General features: G+C 40.9%; 1 protein-coding gene across 1 annotated transcript; it reads right to left on the bottom strand.

Annotated features, from left to right (window-relative positions):
• Positions 1–2,426: 2,426 nt before the first annotated feature.
• On the bottom strand, positions 2,427–14,758 carry LOC138956425 (choline transporter-like protein 2). The gene is made up of 6 exons (XM_070327787.1): positions 14,690–14,758; positions 10,772–10,842; positions 10,278–10,369; positions 9,505–9,589; positions 5,117–5,197; positions 2,427–3,370 (listed from the first exon to the last, which is right to left on the bottom strand). Exons 1-6 carry the CDS (start codon positions 14,704–14,706, stop codon positions 3,189–3,191), a joined length of 528 nt encoding a protein of 175 aa, XP_070183888.1. The 5' UTR covers positions 14,707–14,758; the 3' UTR covers positions 2,427–3,188.
• Between the last annotated feature and the right edge of the window lie 1,028 nt (positions 14,759–15,786).

Genomic DNA, 15,786 nt, shown 5'->3' with positions numbered 1-15,786 from the left:
GGAATTTTACGTGTATGACCGTTTTTTACCCCGCCATTTAGGCAGCCATACGCCGTTTTCGGAGGAAATCAAAACGGAGTGAAACTGACGAGCCTGTTCAGCGCGGTAGTGGTTTCGCTGCGCTGCATAGCACGCTGTTTACATTTAGTCAAGTTATGACTAAATGTTTTAACATAGAGGGGGGGAATCGAGACGAGGGTCGTGGTGTATGTGTGTGTGGGTGTGCGTGTGTCTGTCTGACTAAGCTACTGGACCGATCTTTATGAAATTTTACATGAGAGTTCCTGGGAATGATATCCCCGGACGTTTTTTTCTTTTTTTGATAAATGTCTTTGATGACGTCATATCCGGCTTTTTGTAAAAGTTGAGGCGGCACTGTCACACCCTAATTTTTCGATCAAATTGATTGACATTTGGGCCAAGCAATCTTCGACGAAGGCCGGACTTCGGTATTGCATTTCAGCTTGGTGGCTTAAAAATTAATTTATGACTTTGGTCATTAAAAATCTGAAGATTGTAAAAAAAAAATTTGTTTTTATAAAACGATCCAAATTTACGTTTATCTTATTGTTCATCATTTCCTGATTCCAAAAACATATACATATGTTATATTTGGATTAAAAACAAGCTCTGAAAATTAAAAATAGAAAAATTATGATCAAAATTAAATTTTTGAAATCAATTTAAAAACACATTCATCTTATTCCTTGTCGGTTCCTGATTCCAAAAACATATAGATATGATATGTTTGGATTAAAATCACGCTCAGAAAGTTAAAACGAAGAGAGGTACAGAAAAGCGTGCTATCCTTCTCAGCGCAACTACTACCCCGTTCTTCTTGTCAATTTCACTGCCTTTGCCACGAGCGGTGGACTGACGATTCTACGAGTATACGGTCTTGCTGAAGAATTGCAGTGCGTTCAGTTTCATTCTGTGAGTTCGACAGCTTGACTAAATGTTGTATTTTCGCCTTACGCGACTTGTTTGTACCGGCCTTCGTCGAAGATTCCTTGGCCAAAATTTCAATCAATTTGATTGATAAATGAGGGTGTGACAGTGCCGCCTCAACTTTTACCAAATGCCGGATATGACGTCATCAAAGACATTTATCCAAAAAATGAAAAAAATGTCTGGGGATATTATACCCAGGAACTCTCATGAAAAATTTCATAAAGATCGGTCCAGTAGTTTACTCTGAATCGCTCTACACACACACACACACACACACACACACACATATACCACGACCCTCGTCTCGATTCCCCCCTCTATGTTAAAACATTTAGTCAAAACTTGACTAAATGTAAAAAAGAAGCCAGGATGTTCCCGTTTGGTGAGCGTGCAAATGGAAGTATGTTTGTACTGTATGTAGAGGCTCGGGGAGCTCAGTGATCAGAAACGGATGGTTTACGGGAGGCAATATTTCAAATCAAATCAACTTAATTATCTCAAGCATGAGACATTACTGTGGTGTTGCTTAAAACAGACGAGACACTACAACATTATGAACATTTAAATATATGTACTAGCTAATCAAATTGTAAGTTACTGAACACCTCGCTGCATACAAACACTATCACTATTAAGATGTCAGAGTCACACACACATTTCACATTCAATCTGTGGGCTTGGTTTGATTTCTTTCACGTGTATTCTTCAGTAACTAGCTATACAGATCTTTTAAAGTGATGCATTAAAGATCCTTCCCGCGTATATACCATCTTGTAAAAGTGAAGATTCTTTTTAAAAATTTACATTTGTCGGAAGTTCAAAGAGTTATAAGGCTAAAACGACGACAAGGGCTTAACGTGCTTATTTCTGATAGAACGGCTGAAACATAATTATGGGGTATCAAACTTGTCAAAATGTAATAATTTCTTCCAGCGTTTTTATGAACGAGTTACTAAGTTTGTGAGTGTGACATGAAACACATTAATTTCAAAGACAACGCCGCGGATTGGCTTTTTTATTTATTTTTTAATTTTTTTTACTGAGATTGTGTTGGATAAATTTATACGCACCGATGACAAGCATCACCATGGTTCGTACTGTGGGGCAAGCACACATCTTCAATCTTTTTCTAATTTTCATACTGCACCAGCGCTGATCGCATTGTATACAAAATTGTGTGATATTTTCAATGAAGTGTGCGGTGTTAATTTGATTTGTATTGTGCCGGCTTGGGCAGTAAAAATACATAAGTAAATGTGGGAATAATCCAGATATTCGCTTTAATTTTACGGTTTAAGTTATGAGCGTGACTGGTGAAACTGTTGCATGACACTTTTCATTTTATGTTTTCTCTTATCATGTGGGTCTATAAAACACACACACACACACACACACACACACACACACACACACACACTCGAGCGCAAAGATACGCACAAATGGAAAGAAAAAGATGACGGTTCTTCGTTTTCATACATTGAATAATGATTATTCATGAATAAGAATTTTAATAAGGTTAATTAGAAATAGTAAACAACCGACAATAGTGAACAAATGTTTTGAAACAACCGAACTCAAGAGGAGACAAATGTTACAAAAACGTGCTTTTTTTTTTAATCATATATCATACATTTTTTTATTTGTTACTTAGAAGTTATCCTTCTCAGGGTTGAGACGAACGTGATCATTCTGTGGTGAGTATCACTTAGAGAATGTTTCCTTAGAGTTTAAGATTGTTCCCACTCTTTAGTGAGTGTTACTTGCAAGTCATCATTCTTGTGCTTCTTAATGGAGAAGTCTAGAAAAGGCTTTTCAGTTTCAGAACGTGCACGGCAACCTGTACGTCTACCGTCATCGACTCTAGATTTTACTTAGACGTTAAAATAATTCTTTTCCTACTCGTTATTTTTCTCTCGTTCTTGAGTGCTGACATTGGAATTTTAAGATTTGTTCCCCCAATTATTTCTTCGTTTCGTTATTGATCGAGTGTCGACGTTTAAGGAACTCGTCTTACAAGTGAGATCATTCTGTTGCTACTCAATCTCTTCCCATCGTTGATGAGTGTTGACATTTGTCTAAATGATTGCGGAATGACATCAAAGATAAGAGGTGCCTGGGCTTTCACATACGATAATATAATTATGTGGACAACATGCCTTCAATTGAACGCATACCCAAAGTGCTCAGTCTGTGCAAAGTGACGTTTTTTTTCTTCCTTAAAACAAATTATTATCTTCCTAGTATCGAGTATCATCGACATCACTCCCATCACAAGATTCCTGGCCTTCGAGTGATTTCTGCCTGCGCGAGACAGTACTGATCCTAGTGGTAGCCGCGGTATGATCCGCCCGTAATCTGCCTGGGTCTTTCAAAGCGTCCAGGATCGTCACGGAGCCTTCCACTTCAGTCCCTCCTTTTCCTGTCACAGAAAGGACAGGATTAGAACAGAAGGAAGGAAGGAAGGACGGAAGAAAAGAAAACAAGTCGCGTAAGGCGAAATTACTACATTTAGTCAAGCTGTGGAACTCACAGAATGAAACTGAACGCACTGCATTTTTTCACAATGACCGTAGTCCGCCGCTAGAGCAAAAGGCAGTGAAAGTGACGAGCCTGTTTGGCGCGGTAGCGCTGTGCTTCATAGCACGCTTTACAGTAATCTCTTCGTTTTAACTTTCTGAGCGTGTTTTTAATCCAAACATATCATATCTATATGTTTTTGGAATCAGGAACCGACAAGGAATAAGATGAAATAGCTTTTAAAACGATTTCGGAAATTTAATTTTAATCATAAGTTTTATATTTTTAATTTTCAGAGCTTGTTTTTAATCCGAATATAACATATTTATATGTTTTTGGAATCAGGAAATGATGAAGAATAAGATGAACGTAAATTTGGATCGTTTTATAAAAACAATTTTTTTTTACAATTTTCAGATTTTTAATGACCAAAGTCATTAATTAATTTTTAAGCCACCAAGTTGAACTGCAATACCGAAGTCCGGCCTTCGTCGGAGATTGCTTGGCCAAAATTTCAATCAATTTGATTGAAAAATGAGGGTGTGACAGTGCCGCCTCAACTTTTACAAAAAGCCGGATATGACGTCATGAAAGACATTTATCGAAAAATGTAAAAAAAGGTCCGGGGATATCATTCCCAGGAACTCTCATGTCAAATTTCATAAAGATCGGTCCAGTAGTTTAGTCTGAATCGCTCTACACACACACACACGCACAGACAGACAGACAGACACACACACACACACACACACACAAACACCACGACCCTCGTCTCGATTCCCCTTCTATGTTAAAACATTTAGTCAAAACTTGACTAGGACAAGACGGGCGTTGTGGCGGGGTGGTAAGACGTCGGCCTCTTAATCGGAAGGTCGAGGTACCGGGTTCGAATCCCGGCCGCGGCCGCCTGGTGGGTTAAGTGTGGAGATTTTTCCGATCTCCCAGGTCAACTTATGTGCAGACCTGCTGGTGGCTTATCCCCCTTCGTGTGTACACGCAAGAACAAGACCAAGTGCGCACGTAAAAGATCCTGTAATCCATGTCAGAGTTCGGTGGGTTATAGAAACACGAAAATACCAAGCATGCTTCCTCCGAAAGCGGCGTATGGCTACCTAAATGGCAGGGTAAAAACGGTCATACACGTAAAATTCCACTCGTGCAAAAAACACGAGTGTACGTGGGAGTTTCAGCCCACGAACGCAGAAGAAGAAGAAGACTAGGACCAACCAGTCCTAGCTCTAACCCCATAATGCCAGACGCCAGGCGGAGCAGCTACTAGATTGCCAATTTTAAAGTCTTAGGTATGACCCGGCCGGGGTTCGAACCCACGACCTCCCGATCACGGGACGGACGCCTTACCACTAGGCCAACCGTGCCGGTAAGTTTAACGTGGTATTTGTATTGCTGATGTTCAAGATTAAAAATTGCAGAACATACACACACACACACAGACACACACACACACATACACACGCACACACAACCTCTCTCTCCCTATACCCATCCGCCTGTCCTCAAGGGAACATTGTATGCGACCGATATTTCCGCAAATGTACCATACACCCGAAATGTTCATGTTAGATAAGATACTTCACTTAGAAATCAGTGACACAAAAAGACTTTCTGGATGAGTTTCTCATCGTTTTACCTTTTCGGAGCAATTTCAGTAGACTCTTGCTCATGTAGTATGGTTTCTGCACGCTACCATTGTTTCTTTCCAGGTCTTCCACTTGATCAAAGTCAAGACAAAAGGCATGCATACATTAAAATCATCGTGACATTTTCAAAGTGATCCTTAGAAAGGTGTATCTAAAGATCAGTGCATTTTTCTTTCGAGGCTTTTCTACCGCACGCAGTTCCAAGCAAGCTTGCAACACTCAGGCCAATACATAGGGTTAAACAATCATGCATATTTTATACACAAAGAGATATGTCTAATGCATTTTATGCTTGAACTTTAAAAGTAAGATAAAATCTTGACAGGACGACCTTGTGTTATTACAGTATGTATGTAACATGTATGACACTCTCATATAGGCAGCCATACAGTTTCTTCGGGGCATTTCCAGGAGAAGCATCCCGTAAGGGATACGGGGCCACCACGTGAGGAGGTAGCCACGAAAGTACAGGACCACACAGAATCACTGCGGATCATATATGATCGGTTGTCAGCACTCAAGACATAACAACCGCTTACTTTTTCCGAACAGCTTTGCACAAACCAATAACTGGCAAATACGGTGCCACCGGACCCAATAAAGACAGTGTTGACTGAAAGAACATTAGCTTAGGGTCGTACATCTTCATTCCCAAGCAACACATCCACGGTGTGTCAACTGATTCCGTTCATCCACCGGATGTTTCCGTTCATCCGCAGGATGTGTCCGTTCATACAGCCCCATTTTTGTCACTTGCTTCGGGAAAAACGTTGTGGTAAGTCGTGTGGGCAGCGCGCTTGTGTGATATTGAAAGAATAAGGTAGCGAAATGGTTGGGCTATGTGTACGATAAGTACCAAGGTGCTGGTGAATCCTAATAATAACACACGCGGGCCGAACGTGGCAAAATTGCCTGATTTTTTTAACATTTTCTTGTTTTTCTCGCTCTGTTATCGAATCTGACCCCTGATTTGCACATGATCACCAAAACCATTGCCTGTTACGACATTTCGCTTGAACAGAAGTTTATAGAAACCCATGGCTTTTGTACAATCACTTGTCTTTTGAAAACATACAGATTCCGTTCATACCCCATGTTTCCGTTCGTACAAAAGTGCATGTTTCCCTTCGTACGAAAAGCGTTTCCGTTCATACACATTCGTTAGATCAGAGTGAAACAGGCCCCCACTACAAGTTCTGTGTATTCCAATCGTCTTCAAATAGCACAAAGTACGAATGTGTGTGATATTAGACCTATGCGAACCATAAGACGAATTGAATTTGCAAAAAACAGTTTTGTGTCCGTTCGTACTGATTTTGACGGAAAATGTGTCCGTTCATACCACTTTCATCAAATTGTTTCCCTTCGTACCCTTTTCAGTAATGTGTTCAGTGACGGAGCTTTCTGTGTGTTTTGATAAGAACGAAGATTGATTTGTGCAGTTGTGCTTGCTTTGCAGCACTGCAACTAAGACTGAACTAAGTAACATGTACATTTGTATGTTACTCCTATCATGCCATTTGCTTCACCTGTGATAATCATGAGCAGAATTTAGACAAATCAAGAAAAAACATTATCCAGGCTCTATCAGTCCTTTTTACATTTAGTCAAGTTTTGACTTAATGTTTGAACATAAATGGGGAATCGAAACGAGGATCGTGGTTTATGTGTGTGTGTGTGTGTGTGTGTGTGTGTGTGTGTGTGTGAGGGTGTGTGTGTTTGTGTGTGTGTGTGTGTGTGTGCGTGCGTGCGTGTAGAGCGAAACTACTGGACCGATCTTTATGAAATTTGACATGAGAGTTCCTGGGATTGATATCCCCGGACGTGTTTTTCTTTTTTTCGATAAATATTTTTGATGACGTCATATCCGGCTTTTTGTAAAAGTTGAGGCGGCACTGTCACACTCTCATTTTTCAATCAAATTGATTGAAATTTTGGCCAAGCAATCTTCGACGAAGGCCGGACTTCGGTATTGCATTTCAGATTGGTGGCTTAAAAATTAATTAATGACTTTGGTCATTAAAAATCTGAAAATTGTAAAAAAAAATTTTTTTATAAAACGATCTAAATTTACGTTCATCTTATTCCTCATCATTTTCTCATTCTAACAAGAAGAGCAAACGCTCGATCGAGTCACTTTCGCAGTTCTGAATATTATATGAGGCATCAGATGGACAGGAAGAAATTGCTATTCACAACACAATGAGTCACGTTCACATAAAATTTGAGCCCGGTCACTTTTATAGTTTCCGAGAAAAGCCCAACGTTAAGTTGTGTGTTGCCGAACAGAAAAGGCTAGTTATCTCCCTTGTTTTTCTGATAACGTTCGTAAAAGGCTACAGATGTAAATACTTTGATGTAAAGAATAATCCTACAAAGTTTCAATCACATCCGATGAACTTTGTCAAAGATATAAAATGTCTAATTTTTCCTTTGACGCTGACCTGTGACCTTGAAAAAGGTCAAAGGTCAACGAAACCATCGTTAAAGTGTAGAGGTCATTGGAGGTCACGACTAAACAAAATATGAGCCCGATCGCTTTGATAGTTTCCGAGAAAAGTCCAACGTTAAGGTGGTGTCTACGGACGGCCGGCCGGACAGACTAACACTGACCGATTACATAGAGTCACTTTTTCTCAAGTGACTCAAAAACATATAAATATGTTATATTTGGATTAAAAACAAGCTCTGAAAATTAAAAATATACAAATTATTATCAAAATTAAATTGTCGAAATCAAATTAAAAACACTTTCATCTTAGATATGATATGTTTGGATTCAAAACACGCTCAGAAAGTTAAAACGAAGATGGTACAGAAAAGCGTGCTATCCTTCTCAGCGCTACTACTACCCCGCTCTTCTTGTCAATTTCACTGCCTTTGTCATGAGCGGTGGACTGACGATGCTACGAGTATACGGTCTTGCTGAAAAATTGCATTGCCTTCAGTTTCATTCTGACAGCTTGACTAAATGTTGTATTTTCGCCTTACGCGACTTGTTTTATAAATGTCTTTGATGACGTCATATCCGACTTTTTGTAAAAGTTGAGGCCGCACTGTCACACCCTCATTTTTTTTATCAAATTGATTTTAAAACTTTAGCCAGGCAACCCCCGTACTGTCTATGGGATTGCATTTCAGCTTCAAAGTTTAAAAAATGATAAAAAAAAGTTTGGTCATTAAAAATCTGAAAATGCTAAAAGACTGAATGTCTAGGTTTAGCTTGCAGAAAGCATATTTTGAACAGGTTTCACATAAGTTTAGATCTTTGAAATGACATTGTGTAAGGAAACTGGAAGAAGACACACTTATCAAAATGTTTTCTCTTCAGTAAGATTTTAAACAGGGATGGTATTGCACCAGAAAAGCCACAGTCGCGTGTTGTTGCACTCATGAACAACATGCATTATGGGTTATACAGTACATAAGTCGAATTAGGGGTATATTAAAATGCTAATTGCACAAGCTTTCTACCAAAAATCACAAACGTCATGAAAAGCGTACGAAGGGAAACAATTTGATGAAAGTGGTACGAACAGACACATTTCCCCGTCAAAATCAGTACCAACGGACACAAAACTGTTTTTTGCAAATTCAATTCATCTTATGGTTCACATAGGTCTAATATCACACGCATTCGTACTTTGTGCTATTTGAAGACGATTGGAATACACAGAACTTGTAGTGGGGGCCTGTTTCACTCTGATCTAACGAATGTGTATGAACGGAAACGCTTTTCGTACGAAGGGAAACATGTACTTTTGTACGAACGGAAACATGGGGTATGAACGGAATCTGTATGTTTTCAAAAGACAAGTGATTGTACAAAAGCCATGGGTTTCTATAAACTTCTGTTCAAGCGAAATGTCGTAACAGGCAATGGTTTTGGTGATCATGTGCAAATCAGGGGTCAGATTCGATAACAGAGCGAGAAAAACAAGAAAATGTTAAAAAATCAGGCAATTTTGCCACGTTCGGCCCGCGTGTGTTAGGATTCACTAGCACCTTGGTACTTATCGTACACATAGCCCAACCATTTCGCTCCCTTATTCTTTCAATATCACACAAGCGCGCTGCCCACACGACTTACCACAACGTTTTTCCCGAAGCAAGTGACAAAAATGGGGCTGTATGAACGGACACATCCTGCGGATGAACGGAAACATCCGGTGGATGAACGGAATCAGTTGACACACCGTGCACATCGGCAAACTCAGTCACTGTGTCAACATTTTTTCTCTCTGGGTTTTGATCTGTAAATAAATTACATTGTACCAAAAGAATGCGGGTAACGTTGAAAGAAGTTTCTCCATCCCTTAGTCAGTCGTGCAGGCGTGCACATATTCAAATACATGTATACAAGCAAGCTGACACTTACAGAAGCAGAGGAACAGCGTGTTGACTGCCATGTCGTACACGCTGAAGACGTTGGCGGTCAACAGGATCGTTCCAAACACCATCACCTGCACACCATAGGGGCTTGAAGAGGACAGGTCCATCGTGATGATGATGATGATGGTGATGGTGATGGTGATGGTGATGGTGATGATGATGACCGTGGTAATGATGAAGACGATGGTGACGACGATGATGATGACGAGGATGATGATGACCGTGGTGACGATCATGATCACCATGATAATGATGATGATGACCGTGGTGATGACGACGACGATTATGATGACCATGGTGATGACCGTGGTGACGATCATGATGACCATGGTGATGATAATGATGATGATGACGACGACGATTATGATGATGACCATGGTGACGATGATGATGCCCATGGTGATGACGAAATCTTGTGCTATTGTGTACACACGGAGGGGATAAGGCACTGCCACGTAATTCGACCTGGGAGATCCACCCCTAGTCTTCAAGCGTGAAGACCGACGTCCTTTACACCAGGCTGTTTGGTCAAACACCTTCACTCTACAATGGACAAGGTAGGAAGAGCTTCAAGTGTGAAGACCGACGTCCTTTACACCAGGCTAGTGGGTCAAATACCTTCACTCTACAATGGACAAGGTAGGAAGAGCTTCAAGTGTGAAGACCGACGTCCTTTACACCAGGCTAGTGGGTCAAATACCTTCACTCTACAATGGACAAGATAGCAAGTTTATGGGCAGAAAAGTAAAGGCGACTTACAATGACCGGCACTAGAGCGTGGTCAAAGTCCGGAGAGTCTTCCATCATTTCACGTTGTAGTCTCTGATGGAACCAAATGTAGGACCCAGTCGCTGCAACAACAAAATGTGTAGTCACGTGACTGACAGGCGCAATTTCAATGGGTAAAACAGTGGACAACCCCACCCCCACTTCCCGATTATTGCGATATCTATCAATTCTATCCTCTAGCTGTCTACGTGTGGTGATACCCAAAGCATTTGAGAATGTTAATGACCTCCGTTTAACACATCTATCGTCGTGAGCAATCTTAGACAACTGTGTAAACTTGTTCCCTCGCAGCTGCAACAATAGCGCCTTGAGCAGAGCTTTTTACGGATGGAACGTTTCCCACACCGTGATTCATTAATACAATAGTTTAACCTTTTTGTCGAAAATGAAAATATCACTGACGTAACATGGAACCCACTAGACCCCCAACTGTGAAGAACAAGCCAGGTGAATGTTGTACTCACCGGCTGCACCAGTCAGAAGGAGTCTACTCAGGATCATTATGAAATCCGATACTTTGTCCACAATCACGGTCCTGCGCACACCCACACACACACACACACACACACGCACGCAAGTACCGTGCACGCACAAACAAACACACACACACACACACAGATTGGTACGCATTGGAAACGAATAGAAACCAAAATACAATAAGAACCATCACGATGTTTTAATGTTTGTATATTGTTTGCAAAAGATCTGACAGAATTACAGTCTTCCCACTGACCACCACCCCCCCCCCCCCCCCACATCTATACTGTTCAAAAAAAGAAACGCATAGCTTGTAATATTTGGTTAATTTAGTTATATGGCTACAAGGATATCCACCAAACTGCAGAAAATGTTTATCTGGTCGTCGACCTTTCGTCCATTGCCACAAGTGAGCTCTGCACGTGACGCATGCGTTATCAGTGGCTACAATGTCAAAATTGCTCATTTGGCATGACCACTCGTCATGCTTCAGTGTAATCTCGTGAAACTCGGGGAATATTGAGCTCTCACCATGTCTTCCAAAACCCATAAAAGCGGATTGTTCGCCACAAAGAAATCAGACAACAATTCAGCGACGAAAGATGGCCCGATTGAGCAGAGAAGACCGCCAAATTGCATTGGGTCGTTTACAAGCAGGCCAAAGTCAAAGTGCAATCGCCAGGCACTTCCACGTGTCCCAGAGCACCATCAGTAGACTGTGGGTCAGGTTTCAAGCCACTGGCTCCGTTGCTGACTTGCCACGAGCGGGAAGACCAAGGGCGACAACTGCTGCTCACGACCGCTTCATACGGCTCCGCCACCTCCGGAATCGTTTCCTGTCGGCCTCATCTTCTGTCCAGGCTCTCCCCGGGCCACACCGATTATCGGACCAGACCATGCGGAACCGTCTGCATGAAGCTGGTTTGAGAGCTCGCAGACCTCACAGAGGAGCTGTCCTCACCCGCCGCCATCGCCAGAACCGAGTGCAGTGGGGCAACCAGCACCTTCGCTGGACCGTCCGGAATCACTGGAGACACGTGTGGTTCAGCGACGAGTCCTACTTCCTGCTCCAGTGACATGATGGTCGGAGGAGGGTCTACCGGAGAGTAAACGAACGTTACGCGCCCAACTGTGTGGATGAGGCACCCGTTCATGGTGGTGGAGGCGTCATGGTGTGGGGGGCGATCAATACCGCTGGAAGGAGCACCCTGGTGCACGTCCAAGGGCGCATAACTGCCCAGCGATACGTGGAGGAAATTCTGCGCCCACACGCCCTTCCTCTTCTGGCTGACCAGGATGCCATATTCCAGCAGGACAACGCTCGCCCGCACACAGCACGACTCACCACCCAGTTCCTCACCGACCACCATGTCCAGGTGCTTCCCTGGCCATCCATGTCGCCAGACATGAACCCGATAGAACACCTCTGGGATGAATTGGACAGACGTGTGCGCAGGCGAGAAGAAGCGCCGGCAAATCACCGCGATCTATTGCAGGCACTTCAGGAGGAGTGGGACACCATCCCACAGCAAGATATCCGGCATCTGATCCAGTCCATGCCCAGAAGGTGCCGGGCAGTTGTTGCTGCTCAAGGCAGTCACACCCCCTACTGACTTGACAGCCTCGGCACCCAATCGTATTGATTGACTGATTGATTTGAAGATGCAAATGAACTGTGTGTGCATTCAGCTGTGTCCATACCAAATTTCAAACAAATAATCTAAATATTGGATTTTCTGTTAATTTTTTCGAAAAATAAAACAAATTTGGCAAGTAGCAACTATGCGTTTCTTTTTTTGAACAGTATATTTTGTTTTAATTTCAAAATGACATTTTTGAATGAGCCATTTTGACATTCATGTAATCGGTATAACCAACTGTTTGTTCAAATTCTTCATGCATTGATTTTTTTAAATCTGCACTCTAAAACAATCTTTTTGAAGTTGAAATTCATTCAAATAAAGAGGAATTATGGCCGCCGTTTATTTTTTTCATTTTTTTTAAAAACAGAGGTGGCGCACCACGAAAACAGTGTTCGCTCAAAACAGTGGACACGCCTTAATTGCTATAAAAAAAACAAGTCGCGTAAGGCGAAAATACAACATTTAGTCAAGTAGCTGTCGAACTCACAGAATGAAACTGAACGCAATGCAATGTTTCAGCAAGACCGTAGCATCGTCAGTCCACCGCTCATGGCGAAGGCAGTGAAATTGACAAGAAGAGCGGGGTAGTAGTTGCGCTGAGAAGGATAGCACGCTTTTCTGTACCTCTCTTCGTTTTTACTTTCTGAGAGTGTTTTGAATCCAAACATATCATATCTATATGTTTTTGGAATTAGGAACCGACAAGGAATAAGATGAAAGTGTTTTTAAATTGATTTCGAAAAAAAATTTTGATAATAATTTTTATATATTTAATTTTCAGAGCTTGTTTGTAATCCAAATATAACATATGTATATGTTTTTGGAATCAGCAAATGATGGAGAATAAGATGAACGTAAATTTGGGTAGTTTTATAAAAGCATTTTTTTTTTACAATATTCAGATTTTTAATGACCAAAGTCATTAATTAATTTTAAGCCACCAAGCTGAAATGCAATACCGAAGTCCGGGCTTCGTCGAACATTACTTCACCAAATTTTCAACCAATTTGGTTAAAAAATGAGGGCGTGACAGTGCCGCCTCAACTTTCACGAAAAGCCGGATATGACGTCATCAAAGACATTTATCAAAAAAATGAAAAAAACGTATGGGGATATCATACCCAGGAACTCTCATGTCAAATTTCATAAAGATCGGTCCAGTAGTTTGGTCTGAATCGCTCTACACGCACGCACACACACACACACATATACACCACGACCCTCGTCTCGATTCCCCCCTCGATGTTAAAACATTTAGTCATAACTTGACTAAATGTAAAAAAAATACGTGCACTTCTTGAAAGAATAGTGTATTAAAAGTTTCACACAATGATTCGTGATCAGAAAATCTGTCTTGTGCACTAAATCCCTTTCAAAGTGTCCTGTTTTCTCGATTTATAATGTTGAAAATCATTGAAACAGGCAATTGCTTTCGATAATGACTTAAGTGTATTTTTAGGTCTATTACAAATTTTGTATGATGCAAATTATGGGTTTCCCGATCTAACGTATGAAAGAACCCATTTTTATTCAGCGAATTAAGACATTTTTCCAATTAAAGTGGTTTTGTAGTTAGTAAAATCACTTGATGAACATTGTTGCAAAAACAAATTCCTATATCTTTTGTAATCATGAGTTTACGTAACCATTTAATCGAAAAATAGTTAGTGACTGACATTGCTCAAAATGGCTCCAATTAAAGTAGCGAGGTTGGTGTGTTTCATCAGCATTTTTGGAGTCTTTCGCACACTATGGTCTATGGTGCTAATGTAAGTGATCAGGACGGTAAGAGTAACGAACGAATCACCAACAAATCGTATTTTCAGCAAGGCGCACTCTATTTTTCAAGTCTTGATGATCATGAATATTCAATTTTGCAGAAAAAATACTCAATAAGAAAAGGCTACGAATTCTTCAAAATTGCGGTGCTCCTCGAGGCCGATGTCTGCTCTTTAATCATAGGTCAGTTTTTAACACCAAAAACAACGCATAAGACATGTTCGAACTGCCTAACTGCACAAGGTGAAAGCGTGTTATTTTGTCTCCCTGTTTTGGGAACTTCCGATTTTCCGCGAGAGTGACCTGTCAAAATGCACTTGTTTAAAAAAAATTCTTTGCATGAGGCATGAAGAGCAAGTCAGTGTGAAAACATGTTTACTATGAGCGACTAAAATGAAACTACTGTAGTTTTAAAACACGAGTCCACTATTTAAACTGAGATATAGGGACGTTAAAAAGCGATAACCAAGAGGAAGTACTTACTGAAAAACGTTCCGCATAATAAGGTTGAAGGCATTTTTGGATGACGAAATATAGCCTCGTCCGTAGACAGCAATCTGCAAACCAACAATAACCAATCTTTTGTATGATGCAGCCAACGTGACGAAGAAAAGACCAAAGGCCAAATCATTTTGCAAATTCACATTTTGGCACACGTGAAAAATCGAAAAAAAGGAGAGAAAAAATGAAAAACTAAGACAGCGTGGAGGCAAAGAAATAGGAAGACGATGATACGAAGGATGAGGAGATGGAAAGACAGAGAGAAGTAAGAGACAGAGAGAACAAGAGACCAAAAGAGAGAGAGAGAGAGAGAGAGAGAGAGAGAGAGAGAGAGAGAGAGAGAGAGGAGGGGGGGGGGGGGGGGGCTTGGTGGAGAAGAGGCGAAGCTAAATGCTATGATATTTGGTGAACTTGGAAGATATCCACTAGATGTTAATATGAAATGTAGAATGCTTTGCTATTGGTATAAACTGATTAGTCCTATTCATAAAAATAAATTTTCAAGTATTGTGTATTGTTTTACTTATAAATTGTATATCAACAATATGATTGAATCTAATTATTTATGTTTTATTGAAAAAACCTTAAATGAAATTGGTCTCTCTGGCCTTTGGACTTTTCAAGAAAATGTTCAATACTCAAGCGCATGGTTTAACAAGTCGCGTAAGGCGAAATTACTACATTTAGTCAAGCTGTGGAACTCACAGAATGAAACTGAACGCACTGCATTTTTTCACAATGACCGTAGTCCGCCGCTTGTGCAAAACGGAGTAAAACTGACGAGCCTGTTCAGCGCGGTAGAGGTTTCGCTGTGCTGCATAGCACGCTTTTTACATTTAGTCAAGTTTTGACTAAATGTTTTAACGTAGAGGGGGAATCGAGACGAGGGTCGTGGTGTATGTGCGTGTGTGTGTGTGTGTCTGTCTGTGTGTGTGTGTGTGTGTAGAGCGATTCAGACTAAACTACTGGACCGATCTTTATAAAATTTGACATGAGAGTTCCTGGGTATGAAATTCCCGAACGTTTTTTTCATTTTTTTGATAAATGTCTTTGATGACGTCATATCCGGCTTTTCGTGA

This window comes from Littorina saxatilis, unplaced genomic scaffold, assembly GCF_037325665.1.
Source record: "Littorina saxatilis isolate snail1 unplaced genomic scaffold, US_GU_Lsax_2.0 scaffold_2210, whole genome shotgun sequence".
NCBI lineage: Eukaryota > Metazoa > Mollusca > Gastropoda > Littorinimorpha > Littorinidae > Littorina > Littorina saxatilis.
This window is presented reverse-complemented; position numbering and strand designations above follow the sequence as displayed.

What these genes read in the sequence shown, in the direction of transcription:
- LOC138956425 (XM_070327787.1), bottom strand. An exon ending in ACGCTCTAGTGCCGGTCATT is followed by an intron (nt 9,590 to 10,277) that starts GTAAGTCGCCTT and finishes TATGGTGTGCAG; the next exon opens with GTGATGGTGTTTGGAACGAT. An exon ending in CACGCTGTTCCTCTGCTTCT is followed by an intron (nt 5,198 to 9,504) that starts GTAAGTGTCAGC and finishes ACTTTGATCAAG; the next exon opens with TGGAAGACCTGGAAAGAAAC.